Source organism: Chroicocephalus ridibundus, chromosome 8 (genome assembly GCF_963924245.1).
Source record: "Chroicocephalus ridibundus chromosome 8, bChrRid1.1, whole genome shotgun sequence".
Taxonomy (NCBI): domain Eukaryota; kingdom Metazoa; phylum Chordata; class Aves; order Charadriiformes; family Laridae; genus Chroicocephalus; species Chroicocephalus ridibundus.
In genome coordinates this window covers 1,755,785-1,775,027 of record NC_086291.1, presented here as the reverse complement: position 1 = coordinate 1,775,027, position 19,243 = coordinate 1,755,785, and the positions used below count along the sequence as shown (strand labels likewise).

The following is a 19,243-nucleotide window of genomic DNA, read 5'->3' as shown; positions in this document are numbered from 1 at the left end:
CCTTAGATCACCACAGGAGCTTCACCCCAGGAAGGGAGTCCCTCCCATACGTGTACATCTCGTGCTTTGCCACCATACAGTTCTAAACAAAATCCACCTGAGAGCTGATAAGAGCTGTTGGAAATTTGCAAACTGTATTAAAACTTCAGAAATTAACGCAGTTTACTGTTCAAAAAACTAGCTACGGACCCACCACAGGCAGAAACCCCCGGTTTCAGAACAATGAAGCTTTGTCGCCGTTGTCGTATCAGGTACCAATGCGTCGCATTCGCGTATTTTGGACTTGCACAAGTAATCTGTTAAAATAGAGCACTTAGTCATTGTTTTGAAACATGACCTAACTGACTGCTAGAGGAAAGGCTGGTTTAGCTTTGAAGCCCTGTTCCAGTTGTGTACATATTTTGGTTTGTCTAGACCTGAATAAACTAAAATAACTAGATTCTCGGTGTCTGTTCGGTGCGCTGGACCAAACCAGCCCGGGAACGCTATTTCTGTGACCCCTCCGCTCCCACCCCACCTCGTGTCACCCCTCGCTGACGAGCAGCAGCCCCGTGTCACCGCTGCAGAGCGAGTTTGAGCACCCGTAGCACGGCTTCGCTGCCTGCCCGCCCGCCGTCGCCAGGCACGCCGCAGAAGAACGCTGGCCACCGACCCATTTCCAGGGGCGCGGGGACCCCAACGGCGAGGCATGGTCCAAGGTGGAACTCTTCCTGGGAAGAGTTTTATGCAGAGCCCTGGGCTGCAATGCCCTGCTCGTGTGTCACTGCGGCAGATGTTGGGGACCACGCCAGTTCACACATAAGAACTCACAGCTGTTCCACAGGCACCGTACACACTTGGGCTCCCAGCAGGGGTGGCTGGGAGCTGCTGGAGCCCTGCAGCCACTAAGTGAAGGGGGGGAAAGCCTCTTAACTCCTCGAATGCATCAGAAGTGGTAAATGCTGCAGTGGAAAAGCCAGTTTGGGTGATTGATTAGCACAGCTTTATCTCCTCAAAGATCAGAAGCAGGGTTTTCCCCGCAATTAGAGAAGTTTAGCCCACAAAAACCCCCCCTAGGCCTCTCCCGCAGATAGAAAATGAACTTACTGCAGCAGTACAAAGTTATCCTAAGCAAGATGTTGAGATCCAGACACGAATCACCTTCTCCCTTGGCAGAAGAGCTGCTCGGCCGCAGTGGGTCCTGCCCATCAGGTCCCCAGCCCAGCACCAGATGACAACCCCCACCCAGGACCAGACACCACCCCCGCGGGACAGGGACCCACCGTGGGTGCCCGGCGGCAGCAGCCGGTAAGACAGAGAAGAGGCAAGATGGAAGACGGGATTAACAGTACCCGAGTTCTTTCGTCTCCAAATCCCTACCAACCTGAACAAAAATATTTCTGCTTATTGCTTAAAGTGAAACAGGAATATGTCTGTTGATCACACCTGCCCCCAGATGACAACAGGAACAGGGCCTGCTTATCAACACCATCCTTTTGTACAAGCAACTTACTTTTTTAAACTCAGAAGCAAGAAGCTACTAGGAGGAAAAAAAAAAAAAAAATCACTTTTAAGATGAACACCGAGTCTGGCTTCTCTATACAACACAGGCCAGGACATTTTGTCTAATGAATCAGTGTCGGGTTCAGTAACCTGCTCTTGAACCAGCCCTTTAAAAAAAATAAAGAAGGAAGGAAGGAAGGAAAAAAAAAAAAGTCAATCCTAATAATATTCAGTGTTTGTTCAGGCCCACGAGACCAGAAAAACTGTGTTTTAATTCAGTGTTTGCCACTGAGTCCTTTGCGATTAAGCAAAGACAAGGAACCGAAGCAAGAGAATGAGAGTAACTGAAGTTTTTGAAAAATGACGTTTAGTAGAATTCCTATGGCTCCTAAGAGCAGACAATACAAACGCAAAGCCCTAATGCGCATCAGGAACCGTGAATCTGCTTTCTGAGGACCGTTTTTAGGTATTTCTTCAGTACCTCCCAAATAAAGCCCACGGCGAGAACCGTCCAACTTTATTCTCCCAAAGAAAACCCGCAACACGTTGTCCCGACACCCTTTCCCGGGAAGGCGAGCTCAGTTATCCACAGGCGTTACCGACAATCCCGCCCCGGGCCCCGAGGACGAGCCTGCCCCAGAGGAAGGGGGTGATGCCCGGGCTCCCGGGGGGCGGGTTTGGGTCGGGGGCGGCTCCGCGGGACCCCGCGGCCATCCTTAGGGGGAGCGGCGCCTCACCCGGCTGCTTTCTAGTAAAAAAATTTAAAAAAAAAACCCAAACCAACATAAAACAATTGCCGGGACTGCCCCAAACCCTGCTCTCCTCCATCTTTCTCCTTCCATCCCCTCACCCCGGGGGGCGGAGGGGTGGCCGAGCCCGGCTGCTGCCGGGGGGGTGGGGGGTTACATCCCACCCCGAGGGGTTTGTAACGCTCCCTGCCACATAATTAAGAAATAAAACACAATCGGGGCTTTAAAAGTTTCCGGCGAGGAGGTTGGAGTGCGGAAAGTCGCGCTGAGCCGCCGGCGGGGGGGGCTGGATGCCACCCCGAAGGCTTTCAATGGGGGGGAGGAGGGGACGCGGCCGGCCCCCGCGGCCGGGCAGGGGGACAAGGACCACGGTGGGGTGGGGGGTAAAGGCCCCCCTAAGCAGCCCCCCGGGTTTTCCGTGAGCGGAATCAAACCCCCGCGCTGTTTCCAGAGGCGATGGGGGGGGTCCCCGGGAGAAGCGACCCCGGACAAAAGCGGGAGTGGGGTAAGGGGGGGCCGGGTGCCACCCAAACGCGTCCCAGACACCATTAAAGCAGCCCCGTCCTCGCCCGGAGCAGCACCCATTAATTACCCTTTTAAAAATATTTTTAATTTTTTTTTTTTTAAATTTTTTTTGCGATCGTTATGGCAAGCGGCGAGGTTTCCTCCCGCGGTCGGTTCGGAGGCCGGGAAGCGGGGAGGGGCAGAGGTACGAAAAGAGCGGGGGAAGGATTTTTTTATTTTTTAATTATTTTTTTTTTAAATAATAAAAAAAAATATTTTTTTTTTTTTAAAACAAAACCCAACTTTGCCATGCGAGGCTTCCCCGCGCGATCAGTCGCCATACTGAAGATTTCCCCCCCCCTTCCTCTTTCTTTAAGTACAAGCTGAAACCAGGCCAAAAAAAAAAAAAAAACAACACACACACAAAAAAAACTTTTTCTGCCCCTTCTTTTCTCGCAGGCACTAGAGTGAAATGCGCACAAAGAGGCCCAGGGAGCTGTGTTTTCTTAACTACAATAGCCGGGCTAATTAGATCATAGGAGCGAGTCAGCGATACTGTAACAAGTCGCCAAACAGGAGGAGCGGGGCGAGGAGGAGGAGGAGGAGGAGGAAGAGAAAGTTTCGCACCCTCGGCACTCACCGATCAGCCCCCCCACCAGGAAGGCGACGACTTGGAAAACCAGCAGGATCCCCCCGACGATGCACAGCTTTTTGGTGCTCATGTTCTCGATGATGGCCCCAGCCATCTTGGCCCGGCGGCGAGCCCCCCGCTGCCCGGGCCGAGGGGGGAAGGAGGAGAAAGAGGAGGAGGAAGAGGAGGAGGGCAAGCTCGGCAGGGACGGCCCCGGGCCCGCCGCCGCCTCCCGCTCGCCCCGCCGCCGCCGCCCGCCGTGATTGTGGCCGCCGCTCGCCGCATCGGGCCGCTTTAAAGGCGCTGCCGGCGGTCACATGACGCCGCCGCCCGCCTCCCCCCGCCCCTCCCCGGTCCTCGGCCCGGCCCCCCCCCCCGCCCTCACTCGCCACCCCCGGGATGCGGGGCGAGTTGGGGCCGGGGGCGGGAGGCTGGTCGCCCTTCTCGGCGAGCGGGCCCCCCGGCCGCCGAGGGAGGAAAGCGGGGGGGGGGGGGGGGGTGGCTCTCCCTCCTCCGCCCCCCCCCCCCCCCCCCCCCGCGCAGCGGCAGGGACGCGGGTGCCCCCATCCCGGCCGAATCGCGACGTTACCGGGAAAGACGGGGCACTGCTGGGGAGAGTCCGGCTACGAGGGTGATCCATCACCTCGGACGGGCTGGGAGACCCGGGCTGCTCGCCCGGAGGGGACAAGCCCCAGAGGGGACCGGGGGCTGGGCTGGGTCATCTCCAAAGGTCCCTTCCGAGCCCTGCGGTTCCGTGATCCCGTGATCTCACCAGTGATATCGCTATCTAAAGGGCGGGTGTCCAGAGGATGGGGTCAGCGGTGCCCGGGGACAGGACAAGGGGCAACGGGCACAAACTGGAACACGGGAAATTCCGTCTCAGCATAAGGAAAAACTTCTTCACTTGGAGGGTGCCGGAGCCCTGGCACAGGCTGCCCAGAGCGGTGTGGAGTCTCCTTCTCCGGAGATATTCCAAACCTGCCCGGGCACGTTCCTGTCCAGCCTGCTCTGGTTGACCCTGCTTTGGGAGATAATCTCGGAAGGTCCCTTCCAACCCCCACCATTCTGTGATTCTGTGGTTTTTTCCCGTTTTCCCCCATCCCCATCACTCCAAAGCAATGCTTGGTCCTTCCCTTAGCGCTACTTTGATTTATCCAGGTAGCTCACGCTAAGCAGGTTTCCGAGTTTTGTGACCCCAGCGTGCTGCCTACCAGGACGTTTTCCTCCCAGCTGGAGACAAACTCTCTAGTGGCACATTCCCGTCCCTGGCCCAGAATGGCTTCACTGCCCCCTGCCACCATCTCCGGGCTTCAGCGTGGGTGCCTTCCAGCTACTGGTGGGATCTGCACCGGGACACACGCAGTGAAGGACACAGAATACCATCGTCTGCAACTAAAACTAGATGGGGAGCTGCTAAAAACACTCCTTGAGGACAAATACGCCATGAAAGGAGACGACTGGTGACAAAAATACAGACAGGAACTATCAAAATGAAAGACGGGTCAAATATTTAGGGGCACAAACCAATAACGATCTGAAGCAAATAGTGACAAGAAAAAAACTTCAGAAGAACCAAATGCCCAACAGAAATTACAGTAAGATTGCAGAAAGGCTGGCAATGCAGGATGGTAGCTTTGTAGCCAGACCTACCAGGCTTCCAGCAACGTGTGCGGTTTGTTTGGGACACAGACGGCATCCGTGTGCTTCTTTCACAGAATCATAGAATGGTTTGGGTCAGAAGGGACCTTAAAGCCCATCCAGTTCCACCCCCTGCCCTGGGCAGGGACACCTCCCACCAGCCCAGGTCGCTCGTTTGCCTTGTCTAATGGGAGCTTTGTGCCATACAATGACACAGGCGGCGGTATCAAAAATGAATCTAGAAATTCAAGGAAGAGTAGAGAAGCAGCGTGCACAGGGTTTGATGCGTAAGGACAGACTAACCAGACCTTGACCACACAACATCTAGACAACGCAAGGAGGCGAGCGCAAGGACGTGGTGTTTAGTTGATGGATGTTTAGGAAGAGATCACCTTCAGAAAGCGGGGGAGGATACGTGTCCCTGCCTCGCTCACCGCCATGAACTCGCTTCCTTTGTGCCCTTTTCCTGACCAGAAAAAGGACCACAGGTGGCACCTTGTGTGGGGGGCAAATTCCCCTCCCAAGTCCAGAGCCCAGCCCGCCAGGTTCAGGGCATTTAAAAGAACATTTAACGCCTTGGACCCGTGGGGTGCTGGAGACACGCAAAGACGCAACGCTGGAGGCCAACCAACGATACAATGGGGTCATATTTGGATGATGTAATAAAATGGGATGCTGTGATCAAGATCCTGGATACAACAGGATCCATCTGAAAAGCGTCGCAGCAGTGACCCCCAAATGCTGGTTTTCCAGCACTAAGCCTTTGGCTTCCGAAGTTGGGCTTGAAAAACTAAATGGCATCAAGCTCATGGGCTACTTTTGTGTTTTACTTCAGTGATCCCCTGCCCTCTTGTCACCAGGCAGAAGGAGGGGAACTAGGAGGGGATGGGGGGGAATGGAAGCGGGTACCTGCTCGCGGCAGCAGGAGAGCCCCCTCCAGCCCCCCCAACCCCCCCAGGTGCCCGTACAGAACAGATACGGGCCTCTGGAGGTAGATGAGGAGGGAACTAAGGATCCTGATAAAGCCCCATCCAGGGAGTCGCCAAAGCAGCCAGCTCCACGCGTTAAGACTGCGCTGTGAAGAGCAGGAGGAGGGCAATAGGCACAGGGGGGTCCATTCTGAGGGGAACGGAGGGTCCCGTATGCAGGCCGGACCCTTCCCACAGGGGGGTCTGCTGCCTCCCTGGGCCCGTGTTAAGGATAGAGCCAGGAACCTTCCTGGCCTGATACGGCCCTCCGATTATTACCCTCTTTTGGTTGTACAGGCAGACAGTGAGGAGCTGGAGAGCAGAAGTCTGAGGGCAATGAAGAGAGATTTCAGGGCCTTGGGGCGGCTTGTCAAGGCTTCGGGAGCACAAACTGTGTTCTCCTCTGCCCTTCCAGCTCTGGGGACTGGCAAATGGGTAAACAAGAAAATCGGACGGATCAACACCCGGCTCCGAAACTGGTGCTACGAGCAGGGCTTTGGGCTCAGTGACCATAGTTTGATCTGCAGGACGCCGGGCCTGGCCTGCTCGCTAAGAATGGGAAAACCCGATCCCGAAAGGGGCAAAGGGTGTTAGGCCAAGAGTTAGCAAGGCTCATGGACGGGGCTTTAAACTAGAACCGAAGGGGGAAGGGGATAAAACCAGGCCCACTAGCAATGAGCCTGGGGATAAAGGGCCAAGGATGGGGGTGAAATCGGTAGCCCAGCTCAAGTGCGTCTAGACAAACGCACGCAGCGTGGGCAACAAACGGGATGAGCTGGAAGCCATTGTGCAGCAGGACAGCTGTGATGTAGTCGCCATCACGGAAACGTGGTGGGATGACTGTCACGACTGGAATGCTGCGATGGATGGCTATAAGCTCTTCAGAAGGGACAGGCAAGGAAGGCGAGGCGGGAGCGTGGCCCTGTACATTAGGGAATGTTTTGATTGTATAGAGCTAGATTCCAGTGATGATAAAGTCGAGTGTTTATGGGTAAGGACGAAGGGGAAGGGAAATAAGGGAGATGTTGTGCTGGGAGCATGCTACAGACCACCCGGCCAGGATGAGGAGACGGATGAGGTATTCTATAAGCAGCTGGCTGACGTCTCGCAATCGCCAGCCCTTGTTCTGGTTGGGGACTTCAACCTGCCGGGTATCTGCTGGAAATACAACACAGCAGAGAGCAGGCAGGCTCGGAGGTTCCTCGAGTGCATGGAAGAGAACTTCCTGACACAACTGGTAGGTGAGCCTACCAGGGGAGGTGCCTCGCTAGATCTATTGCTCACAAACAGGGAAGGACTAGTGGGAGATGTGGTGGTCGGAGGTCGTCTTGGGTTTAGTGATCATGAAATGGTCAAGTTTTCAATTCGTAGCGATGTAAGGAGGGGGGTTAGCAAAACCTCCACCTTGGACTTCCGGAGGGCGGACTTTGGCTTGTTCAGGACACTGGTTGAGAGTCCCTCGGGAGACAGTCCTGAAGGGCAAAGGGGTCCAGGAAGGCTGGACGCTCTTCAAGAAGGAAATCTTAAAGGCCCAGGAGCAGGTTGTCCCCAAGTGTCACAAGTCTAAAGGGGGGAAAATGGCCAGTCTGGATGAATAAGGAACTTCTGCTGCGACTTAGGAATAAAAGGGGGGTTTACCACCTTTGGAAGAAGGGACAGGCAACTCAGGAGGAGTACAGAGATCTCGGTAGGTTATACAGAGAGAAAACTAGGAAGGCAAAAGCCCAGCTGGAGCTCAGCTTGGCCGCTAACATTAAGGACAACAAAAAAAGCTTTTATAAATACATCAACCAAAAGAAAGCCAGGGAGAATCTCCATCCCTTACTGGATGCTGGGGGGGAAAGCTGCAACCAAGGATGAGGAGAAGGCTGAGATACTGAATGCCTTCTTTGCCACCGTCTTCAATAGTCAGACCAGCTATCGCCAGGGTGCTCAGCCTCCGGAGCTGGAAGATAAGGATGGAGAGCAGAACGGCCCACCCATAATCCAGGAGGAAGCAGTCAATGATCTGCTTCTGCACCTAAACGCACATAAGTCTATGGGGCCGGATGGGATTCACCCAAGAGTACTCAGGGAGCTGGCGGGAGAGCTCACCAAGCCCCTCTCCATCATTTGTCAACAATCTTGGTCAACAGGGCAGGTGCCAGATGACTGGAGGGTGGCTAATGTGACACCCTCCTACAAGAAGGGTTGGAAGGAGGATCCGGGGAACTACAGGCCTGTCAGCCTGACCTCGGTACCAGGAAAGATCATGGAGAGGATCATCTTGAGTGAGCTCTCACGGCAAGTGCAGGGCAGCCAAGGGATCAGGGCTGGCCAGCAGGGGTTTAGGAAGGGGAGGTCCTGCTTAACCAACCTGGTCTCTTTCTATGACCATGTCACCCGCCTTCTGGATGCAGGGAAGGCTGTGGACGTTGTCTGTCTGGACTTTGGTAAGGCCTTTGACACCGTCCCCCACAGCATTCTCCTGGAGAAGCTGGCGAATCATGGCATAGACAAGTGTACTCTTCGCTGGGTTAAAAACTGGCTGGATGGCCGTGCCCAGGGAGTTGTGATTAACGGGGTGAAATCCTCTTGGCGGCCCGTCACCAGTGGTGTCCCTCAGGGCTCAGTTTTGGGGCCCGTTTTGTTTAATATCTTTATCAATGATCTGGATGAGAGGATTGAGTGCACCCTCAGTAAGTTTGCAGATGACACCAAACCAGGTGGGAGCGTTGATCTGCTTGAGGGTAGGAAGGCTCTACAGAGGGACCTGGACAGGCTGGATCCATGGGCCAAGGCCAACTGTAGGAGGTTCAATAAGGCCAAGTGCTGGGTCCTGCATTTCGGTCACAACAACCCCAAGCAACGCTACGGGCTTGGGGCAGAGTGGCTGGAAAGCTGCCCCGCAGAAAAGGACCTGGGGGTGCTGGTGGACGGCCAGCTTAACATGAGCCAGCAGTGTGCCCAGGTGGCCAAGAAGGCCAACAGCATTCTGGCTTGTCTCAGGAACAGCGTGGCCAGCAGGAGCAGGGAAGTGATGGTGCCTCTGTACTGGGCACTGGTGAGGCCTCACCTCGAGCGCTGTGTTCAGTTCTGGGCCGCGCTGTACAAGAGGGACATTGAGGTGCTGGAGCGTGTCCAGAGGAGAGCGACCAGGCTGGTGAGGGGTCTGGAGACCAGGGCATGTGAGGAGAGGCTGAGGGAGCTGGGCATGTTTAGCTTGGAGAAGAGGAGGCTGAGGGGAGACCTCATTGCCCTCTACAACTCCCTGAAAGGGGAGTGGAGAGAGGGGGGTGTTGGCCTCTTCTCCCAGGTGAAGAATGACAGGACCAGAGGAAATGGTCTGAAGCTGCGGCAGGGGAGGTTTAGGTTAGACATTAGGAGGAATGACTTTACTGACAGAGTGGTCAGGCCCTGGAACAGCCTGCCCAGGGAGGGGGTTGAGCCACCATCCCTAGAGGTGTTTAAGGAACGTCTGGATGTGGCACTTCAGGGCATGCTCTAGTGGCAGAGATGGTAGGTTGTTTGGTTGGACTCGATGATTTTAAGGGTCCTTTCCAACCATGAAGATTCTGTGATTCTGTGATCTTTTCTGGATGTGCAGAGCTCGCAAATTCTCATCCTCTGACCATCAGGCTAATAATACAAGTTGGAATATAGGCATGAGGGATCACCTTAGATATTTTGTGACCGTGGGACAGTTTAATCTTTTAGAATATTTCAAGCTTAACTTTTTTTTTTTTTAGTTTAGTTTTAGCTTTATTTTTACATTACAGTTGTGACTTCATTGTTAAAAATAGCTCTTAAAGGACAAGTCCTTCGTACCCATTATGAACCCACTAGGATCATTCATGCAGACCGGCTTCCGAAAATCAAAGCCTGTTAGCGGCTTTTTGCCAAGATGATTAAAGACTTAAAATATCATATACTTTATACTGAAATTTAAAAAAAAAAATCCCACGTAGAACAATTGCTATTTAAAAGGCTTATTTTGAAATATCTAATATTAATTTTAGGATGTCTATCTAACAGTTAATCTTGATTCTGAGTGACAAATTTTGCGATTTTCTCTGTTGGAAATGGCACAAGCTTTTGAATTACGTTGGTTCCCTTACAGTCTGCGATCACCGCTGACTCGGAGAGAGTCGTACAAGTCACCCTTCCAGGTCCCACCATTTTCCAAACGCAAGGACCTATACGACCAAACATCTTTGGAGCCGTAAGTACCGCTAAATCCAAACCACTTTAACGGCTCTACAAAAGTTACACGGTGCAATCTTCCGTTAAATATCCCATTCGTTCCAATCCAATTAATTTATTCCTGGGACAAAAACGTAAGCAGTAGCGCCAAGATCCTGACATAAGAAAAAAAAATCTTAAGTGAAAAAATTAAAATAACAAAATCACAGGAAAAAATACTTCACATTTATAAGGCACTTTCCATCTCTACCACATTCCTACATCTTTAATACCCTGAAGTTTAGAGTCATTAATCGCATGTGAATTTTGACACACATCCAAAGGGCGTATAGAGCGAATACCTTCCAGAGTTGGGACTTCTCTTTTGCCAGAAAGTGACCACACACAAAATCTCACAAGACAGAAACTAGCCCCAAGTGTGTTAGAAAGCTCATCTCTAGCCATCTTAGCTGTTTACAAATCCCAGTTTCTACCCGTGTAAGTTATCCAGAATTAATCATTCGGGAACTCATCTACTTGCCGCTAATTACATTATTTTTTTCCTGAGGGCTTCAGGCTGTTTTGAAAGCCTCAGCTATTAAAACGACTATCCTACGGCCCGTCCCAGGCAGGAGGAGGAGTCTCTGCACAGAGAACTCTTTGCAGGGCTGGGCCCAGCGCCCAGATTTTCCAAGGGGTTTAACTGCCTGAAGGTGAGGGTGAAGGCGCGGCGGGATTGCCACAAGCTCCTCATTTGTGGTGCTACGTGCCCATCCTACAAGTTACTGCAAGAGGTTTGAAAAAACTTTCTTTGGATGCTCACTTTTCACGGAGATCAGACTCTCTGAAAGGTTCAGTATTTTTTCTTCTGTGTTGTCTCGTTTCAATTGGTTGATGGAAATAATTTGAAAAAAACTATTTTTTTTAAAATTAAAATGCTAGAATTTAGAGGTATTTTCCAAATACAACTGTGAGAGAAAGACACATGCTACAAATACAACAAAAAGGCTTGAGAGAGGACCATCTATCATCTGGATTAGAAAGTCAAATGGCATGATCATAGGAATAATTTCTAGCTTTAGAAAGCTGAAAAAAAAAAACCCAAAACAACCCAAACTACCCAAAATCACAACCCCTGCCACAGTTATTTGGACTGACGTTGCTGCACAGACGTCCAGTATTGAGCTGCTTCATTTTTGCTTTACAGAGGCCAGGGTTTTTTTAGTATTAGTAGCATTGTTTATACCAGCACAGCAGCGGACCCCATATGTAAAATACAAAGTATAGCAGTGGACAAAAAGCTGATTAAATCATGGTCATCTACCACCAGATACAACCTTTTGAACTCTCGTTTGGACTTGCCTACTTTATTTACAATACAGCGCGCAACAAAAAACCAGACCTGTGGGGATTAAGCTTTGGCTCCGGTCTCCAATTCGTAGGCTGTATTTTTTCTGTGTGGGTGTTGGCATTGCTTGATGCTGTGACTGCAGTTTCTTATTTTATTTGGAATACACCTAACGCATTACAAAGTTACCCCTAGTAATAAATAATGTGTACTTTGCTGCTACGGGGGAAAGAAGATTAAAAGCGTTCAAAAACCACTTACTTCTCAGCACTCCTCACTGCTTTTATAGGTAACGCTCTGGTTTTGTTCTCTTACAAACACTGATAACACGGAAAATCTTCTCCTACAACAGGAAAAGGGCGTTTTATGTTATTTCTAGAGCACAGATGGTGGGGAACATTTTATCTTTGTAAGAAAAGGCATTTCTACACTTCATAAAGATACTCAATTGTAAAAGCTGGTGCGGGACATGTCAACAAAAAGACTGGGGGGGGTTGAGATCAGTGAGCAGACAGAGATCTACAACTTGCAACTGCCCGCTGCAGTCAGGGTTAGGAAGGAAATGGCCAGGTGTGCAGTGCTCCCTCCGACCTCAGCCCCACTCGAAAATGTAAATATTTTGCGTGATTTCCAGGCCCCCTTGTAGCTCAAGGCTAAACATTTGTCCACTTATTAGGAACCAGGAAAGTTGAATTTTGCCACTGTTTCTACATCTGGAAACTCAGAGCTAGGCTTAATTTAATTTGATTTATTTTCCTGCGTGACACCTTTTACTTAAGTTCCGCCCAGCCTGCCAGATCTGAGATCCCATGCTGTTCTTCAGGCTTTACGCGTGCAACCCGAAGCTCCATCTCTGGTGGGAGTCACGGACTCCTCACGTAATTCCTTTGATGACAACATGGCAAGAAAGAAAGGATCACAAACTTAGCAAGGGGATTACCCAGCCAAACAGATTTTGATCTTAAACCACAAATAGCCAAGAACAGACGACCTACAGAGTGCACCCCCAAACGCCCATTCCCAGCCACTCTGTACCTACTGGACTCCTCAGCAGCACTGGGTGGGTGGCAGTGTCCAGATTAGGTCCTTCAGAGCAACCGTCTCCATTCAGTCGTCCCTCTGTCCTGGAACCGGGCAAGACAAGCCATTATTCACTGGGTGCGGAGCAGCATTTGAAAAACATTGAGAGCACAGTCCCAGATAACTCTCCTGATGGCTCCTCTCTGATAGGCTTTCAATCAACAAAGCCTTCCGCGCATCAGGATGAAGCTTCAGTAGGGGCATCAAGGCTTCCATTAAGCATGTGAGACAAAAATCTGAGCTGATAATTTGACAGAAAGCACATTTCAGCTTGTCAGACTGAAAGTGCAGACTTGTGATATCCTGAAGGAGGGGCCAATAACAGTGCATTAAAATAATTTATTAAAGGCTGTTTAAACTGGATTTTTAAATTTTATTTATAGGCTTTACAATTACCATGTGGTTAAAAGGCTCAAGCCCTCCAAGGCAAATCTGTGGAAAGCCTTTTATTTGAGTCTGCCAAGCTGTCTCTTTCAACCATTAATCCAATCATCAGGAGGCAGAGTTTCTGCAACGGGATATCGGAACAAGTCTAGGGCAGATTCATCATTAGTATATCACTAAATTTCCAAGTTCTTCCATCCAAATCTCTTCCATAACATAATGATCATCTGGCAGTAAGTACAGCGCTCTCTTCAATCCTTCTATTTGATTGATCGAGTAATTATCCAGAGGCCCAAATGATTTCTCTTATCAAAAACATGCCTAACACCTCCCCCGCCCCCCACCATGACAACCTCCCACCTCTACAAAATCCATTTTAAAAAAGCCACAGTTCAGAAGCCACGTAACTCGGGTCCTTGGAAGGTTTTACTAACCCACAATTGGGGGCTGACAATACACTGTGCTCGCCTGGGCTGAATTTGTTCTACTGCTTCAAATGGCGTCCCTGGTATTTTTGACGAGTGTAAGTTTGCGGGATCACCGTGCAGTGGATCATGCATCGTCAGCCAAAGTTGTGCTCAACCTCTCACAACTTTGCCATGGACCATTTTGCCACTTCTTGCCTCTTCTCAGTCCTCATGGAAATGCAAGCTCGGAGCTCTGCTCTTTCATTTTCTCTTAGGACTCGCCCTATAGCTGGGCCTTTCCTCAGCCACCGTCCCTCAGACCGAATCTCCCATTTCGCATCAAACTTCTGCGACGGCTCTTACCACGGTCACTCCACCTCCCATACGGCTTCTTGCCTTGTGTTGAACCTCCATATCAAACCCTATCCAAAACGTGCCAATGCTGGCACCTACCATAATATCACAGGATCACAGACTGGTTTGGGTTGGAAGGGACCTTAAAGGCCACCCAGTGGCACCCCCTGCCCTGCGCAGGGACACCTCCCACCAGCCCAGGTTGCTCCAAGCCCCGGCCAACCTGGCCTTGAACCCCTCCAGGGATGGGGCAGCCACAGCTTCTCTGGGCAACCTGGGCCAGGGGCTCACCCCCCTCACAGCCAACAATTTCTGCCTCACATCTCATCTCAATCTCCCCTCTTCCAGTTTAAAACCATTACCCCTCGTCCTGTCACTACATGGCTTTCCTTTACAAAGACCATTCCAGTCTGGCATTTCTCTACCTACGTGTCTGTGTTTTCATCCACTCCAGTGATGGACATCAGTGAAACCAGCTCAAACATGGCAGAGCTGGGTTAAGGGCCTCCAAGGAATTGTACATCCAGGTAGACACCACGTGCAGGAGCAGTGAAACATCAGAATGGCTTCAAGCGTCCATCCAGGCTTGGAGACTGCCTTTCCTCAGGTTTTTAACGTCCTCAAAAGCAAGCAAAGATGTTATTACTAACAGATACGGACACTTTAATGTTAAAAATGATATCCAGTATGCTATCTTAGGACAATAAGGTTAGCAAAAGTGCATTCTTTCTACTAGCTGAATTGTACAATTGTTTATAGCAAAATCTTCGTGGTTCAGTAGCTCCCATCAGTCTGCTGAATACAAAGAATGAATTCCAGAGGGTTTTTTGACAGCTTCTTACTGTTTCTCTGTTAAGCCTTTATATTCCCACAAATCCAATCCATTCTAAGTTTAGCACTGAAGACTGAATTAGCAGATGCAGCTAAATTTAAAACAAAGCAATTTTTTTCATATTCCCACGAGAAATGAACAAATGCACACAGGCTGAGCGTTTGTAAGGGTGGTAAACTGTAACACCAAGCAACACGCTTTAATTCAATTTCAGTAAAGGCTAATATTAGTTAATTAAGACGGCAGAGACACAAGAGATTTAATCAAGTTCCAGTGGTGGCAGTTTTGAAACATCAGATGAAATAGTTGACAAATATGAGCCAGCTTTAATATTTTATTCTTCTGTTATGTTAAATAACATGCAGTTTCTAGGTTGGCCGTATCGGTTATTATAAAAAAGAATCTGCATTTCTCAATGTTTGCACTGTGTACACGCAGAATTATCAATTAATGCAATTTGAAGACTCGGGAGTCTTTGGAAATTAGAAATTTAAAGTTAAACTAAAGCAACGTATGCACCCAGCTAGCGTCTTTGTGGGACATTCTCAAAATACCACCTAAAACCAAACACAAAGCATATATTAGTTTTAAGGATCTCCTAGAAAGAGACATCTGTTTTGGAACAATCACAAAGGGCTATCGCCAAAACTATCCCGTAATAGTTATGAGCTGTAATTTGACATTTTAGATACACATTCCTCTTGCCAAATAATATCATATTTTTGCTCTTGGCAGAGAAAATAAAGAGAAGCATATATCCAAGATGAGTAATTTAGTACAATGTAATCAAGGCAAGCTGCCCTACGGTCTGCATTACAGTTAGCAAGATAGGGCTTTTTTGTCCTCTTAAATAAAAGTGTGTGTATTATACAGGGAAAAAAAGAAGCAAGAAAAAATGGTTTTCTTCTTGATCTTATTTTCCATCTGACCCAAGTGTAGGCTTTTATTCCAAGAGATTAGAGGTGGGGTGGCTAAAGCAATTATGGCTGCGAGCTGTGCTCCATGGAGGTTCCCATCCCCGTAGTTACACATCCTCGTCAAGGAACCTTCTGCTCCTCAGCTGTCCCAGTTCACCACCCAGCATATTTACGTTAACTGTCACGGATTTCAAATTACATCACTCTACTGGGCTGTAAATGGAGCTGGCCAAGAAGCACAGACAGATCCCAAACCTGCAAGGAGGTGACCCATGGCAGGAGAAGGCAGTTGGCAGTAATAACAGTTGCCTCAGTTGCCACAGATTAATCCACCTGTAATTAGGAGTTACAGCTCCATTTCCCTGAGCAGGGAAGTGCCTTGTAACTGGAGTAGTAAATTGCTGTGTCTGTGACACTGAGAATTCTAGCATCATTTAACTGAGCTAAACAACAAAAAAAATTAATGTGTGGGTCAAAGGACTCTGTATTGCTGAATCTTGCTATCCTTATTTTACTCAGAGTCTAAAATAGGTAATGAAAGAGATGGCTAACTGAGGAGAAAAATCATCAGCGATCTTTAATCTTAACGCAATGATTCCCATCCACATACAGCAGTTTGGGTTGTTAGTCAGCCTCTGCCTTTCTGCTCCCAAAGGCAAAGTTGGCCAAATGACTGCATCTCACCTGCCCCAATTAACAGCTCCCTATTTCTGTGCAAACCCACCTAAATCAGCTGTAAGGCAAGTTCACGTTACATTACGATAGAGAGATTAGCTGGAGCTCATTTCTCAGCATTCTTTCGAGTTCTCTGCTCTAACTACAGGAAGGAATGACCCAGATACTTTTTTATATTGGCTGCTCTCACATTCTGGTTTTTTAAATTAGAATGATTTCCTTAGTTTGCTACCAGGCATTTCTTTAAAGTAAAAGCAATTGGTATAAGCACATATTTTGAACTACGACATGGATTTTATGTTATTTATATGCTCATTCAGTTTTCTGAGAACATATACCTTGTAGGGAGCAAATGTATTTGTTAGGGTATTATTTTTAAGAGGTCTTATGGTCTATTGAAAATGCATCAGTACAAGCAAAGGAAGCAGATTACTAACGAAACGATACATTTAAATATTAAAATGTAACTTGAACTGCGATTAAGCTAATGTTTCCCAAATGCTGTAATATATGCTTATGCAAATCACTGTAGCTATTCTACAATAGAATCACAGACGTTTCAGCTGGAAAAGACTAATTTGGTTATCTTGTGCACTGCTGGCACTGCACAATTTCATCCAAGTGTATTTACCAGCTCGAGCAATGAAAAACAATGAGATGAAAGGGTGAGAAAAGTAAACTCTGGTCCTTAGCTCCGGTGTTGCTCATGACTGAAGAGAATGCGTGAATTTCTGGAGAGAACTCTACTCTCGCAGCAGCCAAAAATGATGCCCATCTCATGTCAAAGGCTGATGGCAAGAATGGGAAAAACAGGGAGAAAGTTGTAAGAACATATACTCCTTATAAAAAAAAAAAAAAAGGTGGTATATTTTCAGGACATCTGATTCTGTAAGAGTAATCAACCCTGTCCAAAAGAATAATGCAAACCGCGCAGAATGTGTCACTGTAAGCCATGTTTCCTCTTAAGGCAAAACAGAAACCTGAAATCATTGTCCTGGAATGCACCAAAACCTCTTAGCACGAGTTCCTGAAATATTCATGAACATTAAGAAAATAGCAAACTTTTTGGAGAGTGTGCTATTTAGATGTAACTCGCTACGTACATGCTACCCTCTAAGCTCTAAAAATATAAAAGGAAAGCTTTTTGCGGAAAGTAAAAGAAGTAACGGGGACTCGGGAATTTTAGCTCCTGGCTGCCACAGACCACACAATGTTGATTAATTCAGCTCCTCAATTACTCATCCTAACTGGGAAAATCCTTATGTGACGGGGAGTTTGCTGGTGTAGATCAGCGAGGAGGTCAGAATTTTAAGACGAGAAGATACACTAAGCGTGTAAATTATTGATAAATAGTAGAGGAAACACTGAACTGTAATATACCAGCTGAATTTAGATTTACATTAACTTTCCAAACTTCTCCTGCATTTTTGTTACTTTTGGAAAGTCCAGAGACGGGCCCCTTTTAAACCTCAAATTCTTATGTTAACCACTGCGGAAAAGGAGGAAGGAGGAAAAAAAGAAAGGAAAAAGAGAAATGAAGAGACGTGAACTTCAATTGCAGGTATGCAAACGCGTCACCACTTCCCGTCACTTCTCTGCCCGAGTTTATTTCTCGTCCTCTGGGGCTACGTGCCTGGGGTTAGGCAAGTCAGGAGCTCACCCAGCGGGAATTAGTCACATCGCAGGAGGTTTAGGAGCATGGAAACAGCAACTTCACCTTAAGCGCTGGAAATAAGCGCTAGAGAGACCACTGTTGAAATGTTTATGTATTTTGCAAAGACATAAGTATTTGGAGAACAGCAAAAGACACTGCTTGGCATAGGCCAACAGAAAGCACTTTACCTGATGACTTGGCCCCAGTTCCAAAGACATTTCTTTCAGCAGCAGCGCCAGCTCAGGCAGCCTCTCCTCTCCCCAGCCCCGCGCACATGAATTTTCCCCGCTCCGTGCTCGTAAAGCCGCTTGTGGCACTATATAGTGAAACAAGCATAAAGGCACGCTGCAGAGAAAGAAAGAGAGAGAGAAAGAGGTGGAGAGCAAATTGTTACCAGGTGTAGCCTCAGACTGTCTCGCATTCAAAGCCTGGGTTGCTTAAAGACTCAAGACGGGCGCTTTGTCCCATCGCTGCACAGCACGGCACAGACTGAGGAACCGATCTGGCTGGGAGATTTTTTTGTTGGAACGGGGATATGGATATTTGTTTTTCCAGCTGGACTGATTTCCCATCCGGTTCATCAGGAGGCTGTGCAAATTCTTGTACGAGTGTTTTTGCGGGGTGAACTGGATGAGGAATTCATCCGTGTTAAAAACAAACAGAGGGGTGGTGGGTGTTAGTTATTTTAGCGCTTCTAACCTAATTCGCAGCACGGCTGCGCAAACAGTTTGACTGATACCACATTCTGACACAAGAAAAAGCAGGAGGGCTGCGTAATCCATCACTGTTATCACAGGCAATGCCCCCCCAGCACAGCCACCCCGCGAGGCAGCTGAGCGCCATGAGCCACACGCCGGCTCAGCCAAACTCTCCCCACTGCGTCTTTCTTGTCCTGTTCACTTTGTGCAGCCGATTTTGTCTACGGAAAGCTACTGTGAAGTCCTCCGGTTCTGCTTCCTAAAAGATGTCCTTTGTCTTTTTGACTTACCCATCCTGGACCGCTCTGTGGGGATCGTCCCTCCTCCAGGGCCACTCCCCTGCCTGCTGCTCCTCCTGGCGAGGTGAAGATGAAATGAGAAGTTGCCAGGTTGCTCCCGACAGAAGAATCCCAGTTCCCCCCCACCCGAGCTGAGGTGCTTTCACAACCCAGGTTCCTCCTTGCTGCAGACAGGATGGTAGGTGGAATCAGCTCTTTGTGGATTTGGAGACAACGCAGCTGATCCCTAGGTGCAGCTTACCTTACAGGCCCCTTTTATCCCCGGTCCTCGTGCACCAGGCCCTTGTATGATCTGGGATGGCAAGAGCCCTGTGGCCAGGGGTGGCCCTCACCTGCTGGTCCAGGCCAGCCTAAAGCATCACCTAGACACCAGGTGGCAGCATCAGATCCAGATACGAACTTCACGGTTGAGTTCAAAAAGAGATTTGTGCCTGGAGGACCAGTTGGTCGATTTACAACAAC

At 49.0% G+C, this 19,243-nt stretch overlaps 1 protein-coding gene and 1 long non-coding RNA gene across 5 annotated transcripts in view; both read right to left on the bottom strand.

The window, feature by feature from the left end:
• Nucleotides 1-3,653, bottom strand: part of WLS (Wnt ligand secretion mediator) — a 39,686-nt gene extending 36,033 nt beyond the window's left edge. The window contains exon 1 of the mRNA XM_063343767.1: nucleotides 3,376-3,653. Within this exon, the coding sequence (XP_063199837.1) occupies nucleotides 3,376-3,481 (106 nt within the window). The 5' untranslated portion in view covers nucleotides 3,482-3,653. The remainder of the gene's footprint in view (nucleotides 1-3,375) is intronic.
• Nucleotides 3,654-9,926: 6,273 nt separating this feature from the next.
• LOC134519615 (uncharacterized) lies at nucleotides 9,927-18,869 on the bottom strand. Of its 4 annotated transcripts, none has more exons than XR_010072264.1 (6): nucleotides 18,773-18,869; nucleotides 17,973-18,129; nucleotides 14,136-14,325; nucleotides 12,517-12,605; nucleotides 11,743-11,824; nucleotides 9,927-10,309 (listed from the first exon to the last, which is right to left on the bottom strand). It is a non-coding gene; the product is annotated as an uncharacterized LOC134519615 (long non-coding RNA). The 4 variants fall into 4 exon arrangements; XR_010072265.1 differs by lacking the exon at nucleotides 18,773-18,869 and adding an exon at nucleotides 18,179-18,268 and having other exon boundaries at nucleotides 17,973-18,100; XR_010072262.1 differs by lacking the exon at nucleotides 18,773-18,869 and having other exon boundaries at nucleotides 17,973-18,264.
• Between the last annotated feature and the right edge of the window lie 374 nt (nucleotides 18,870-19,243).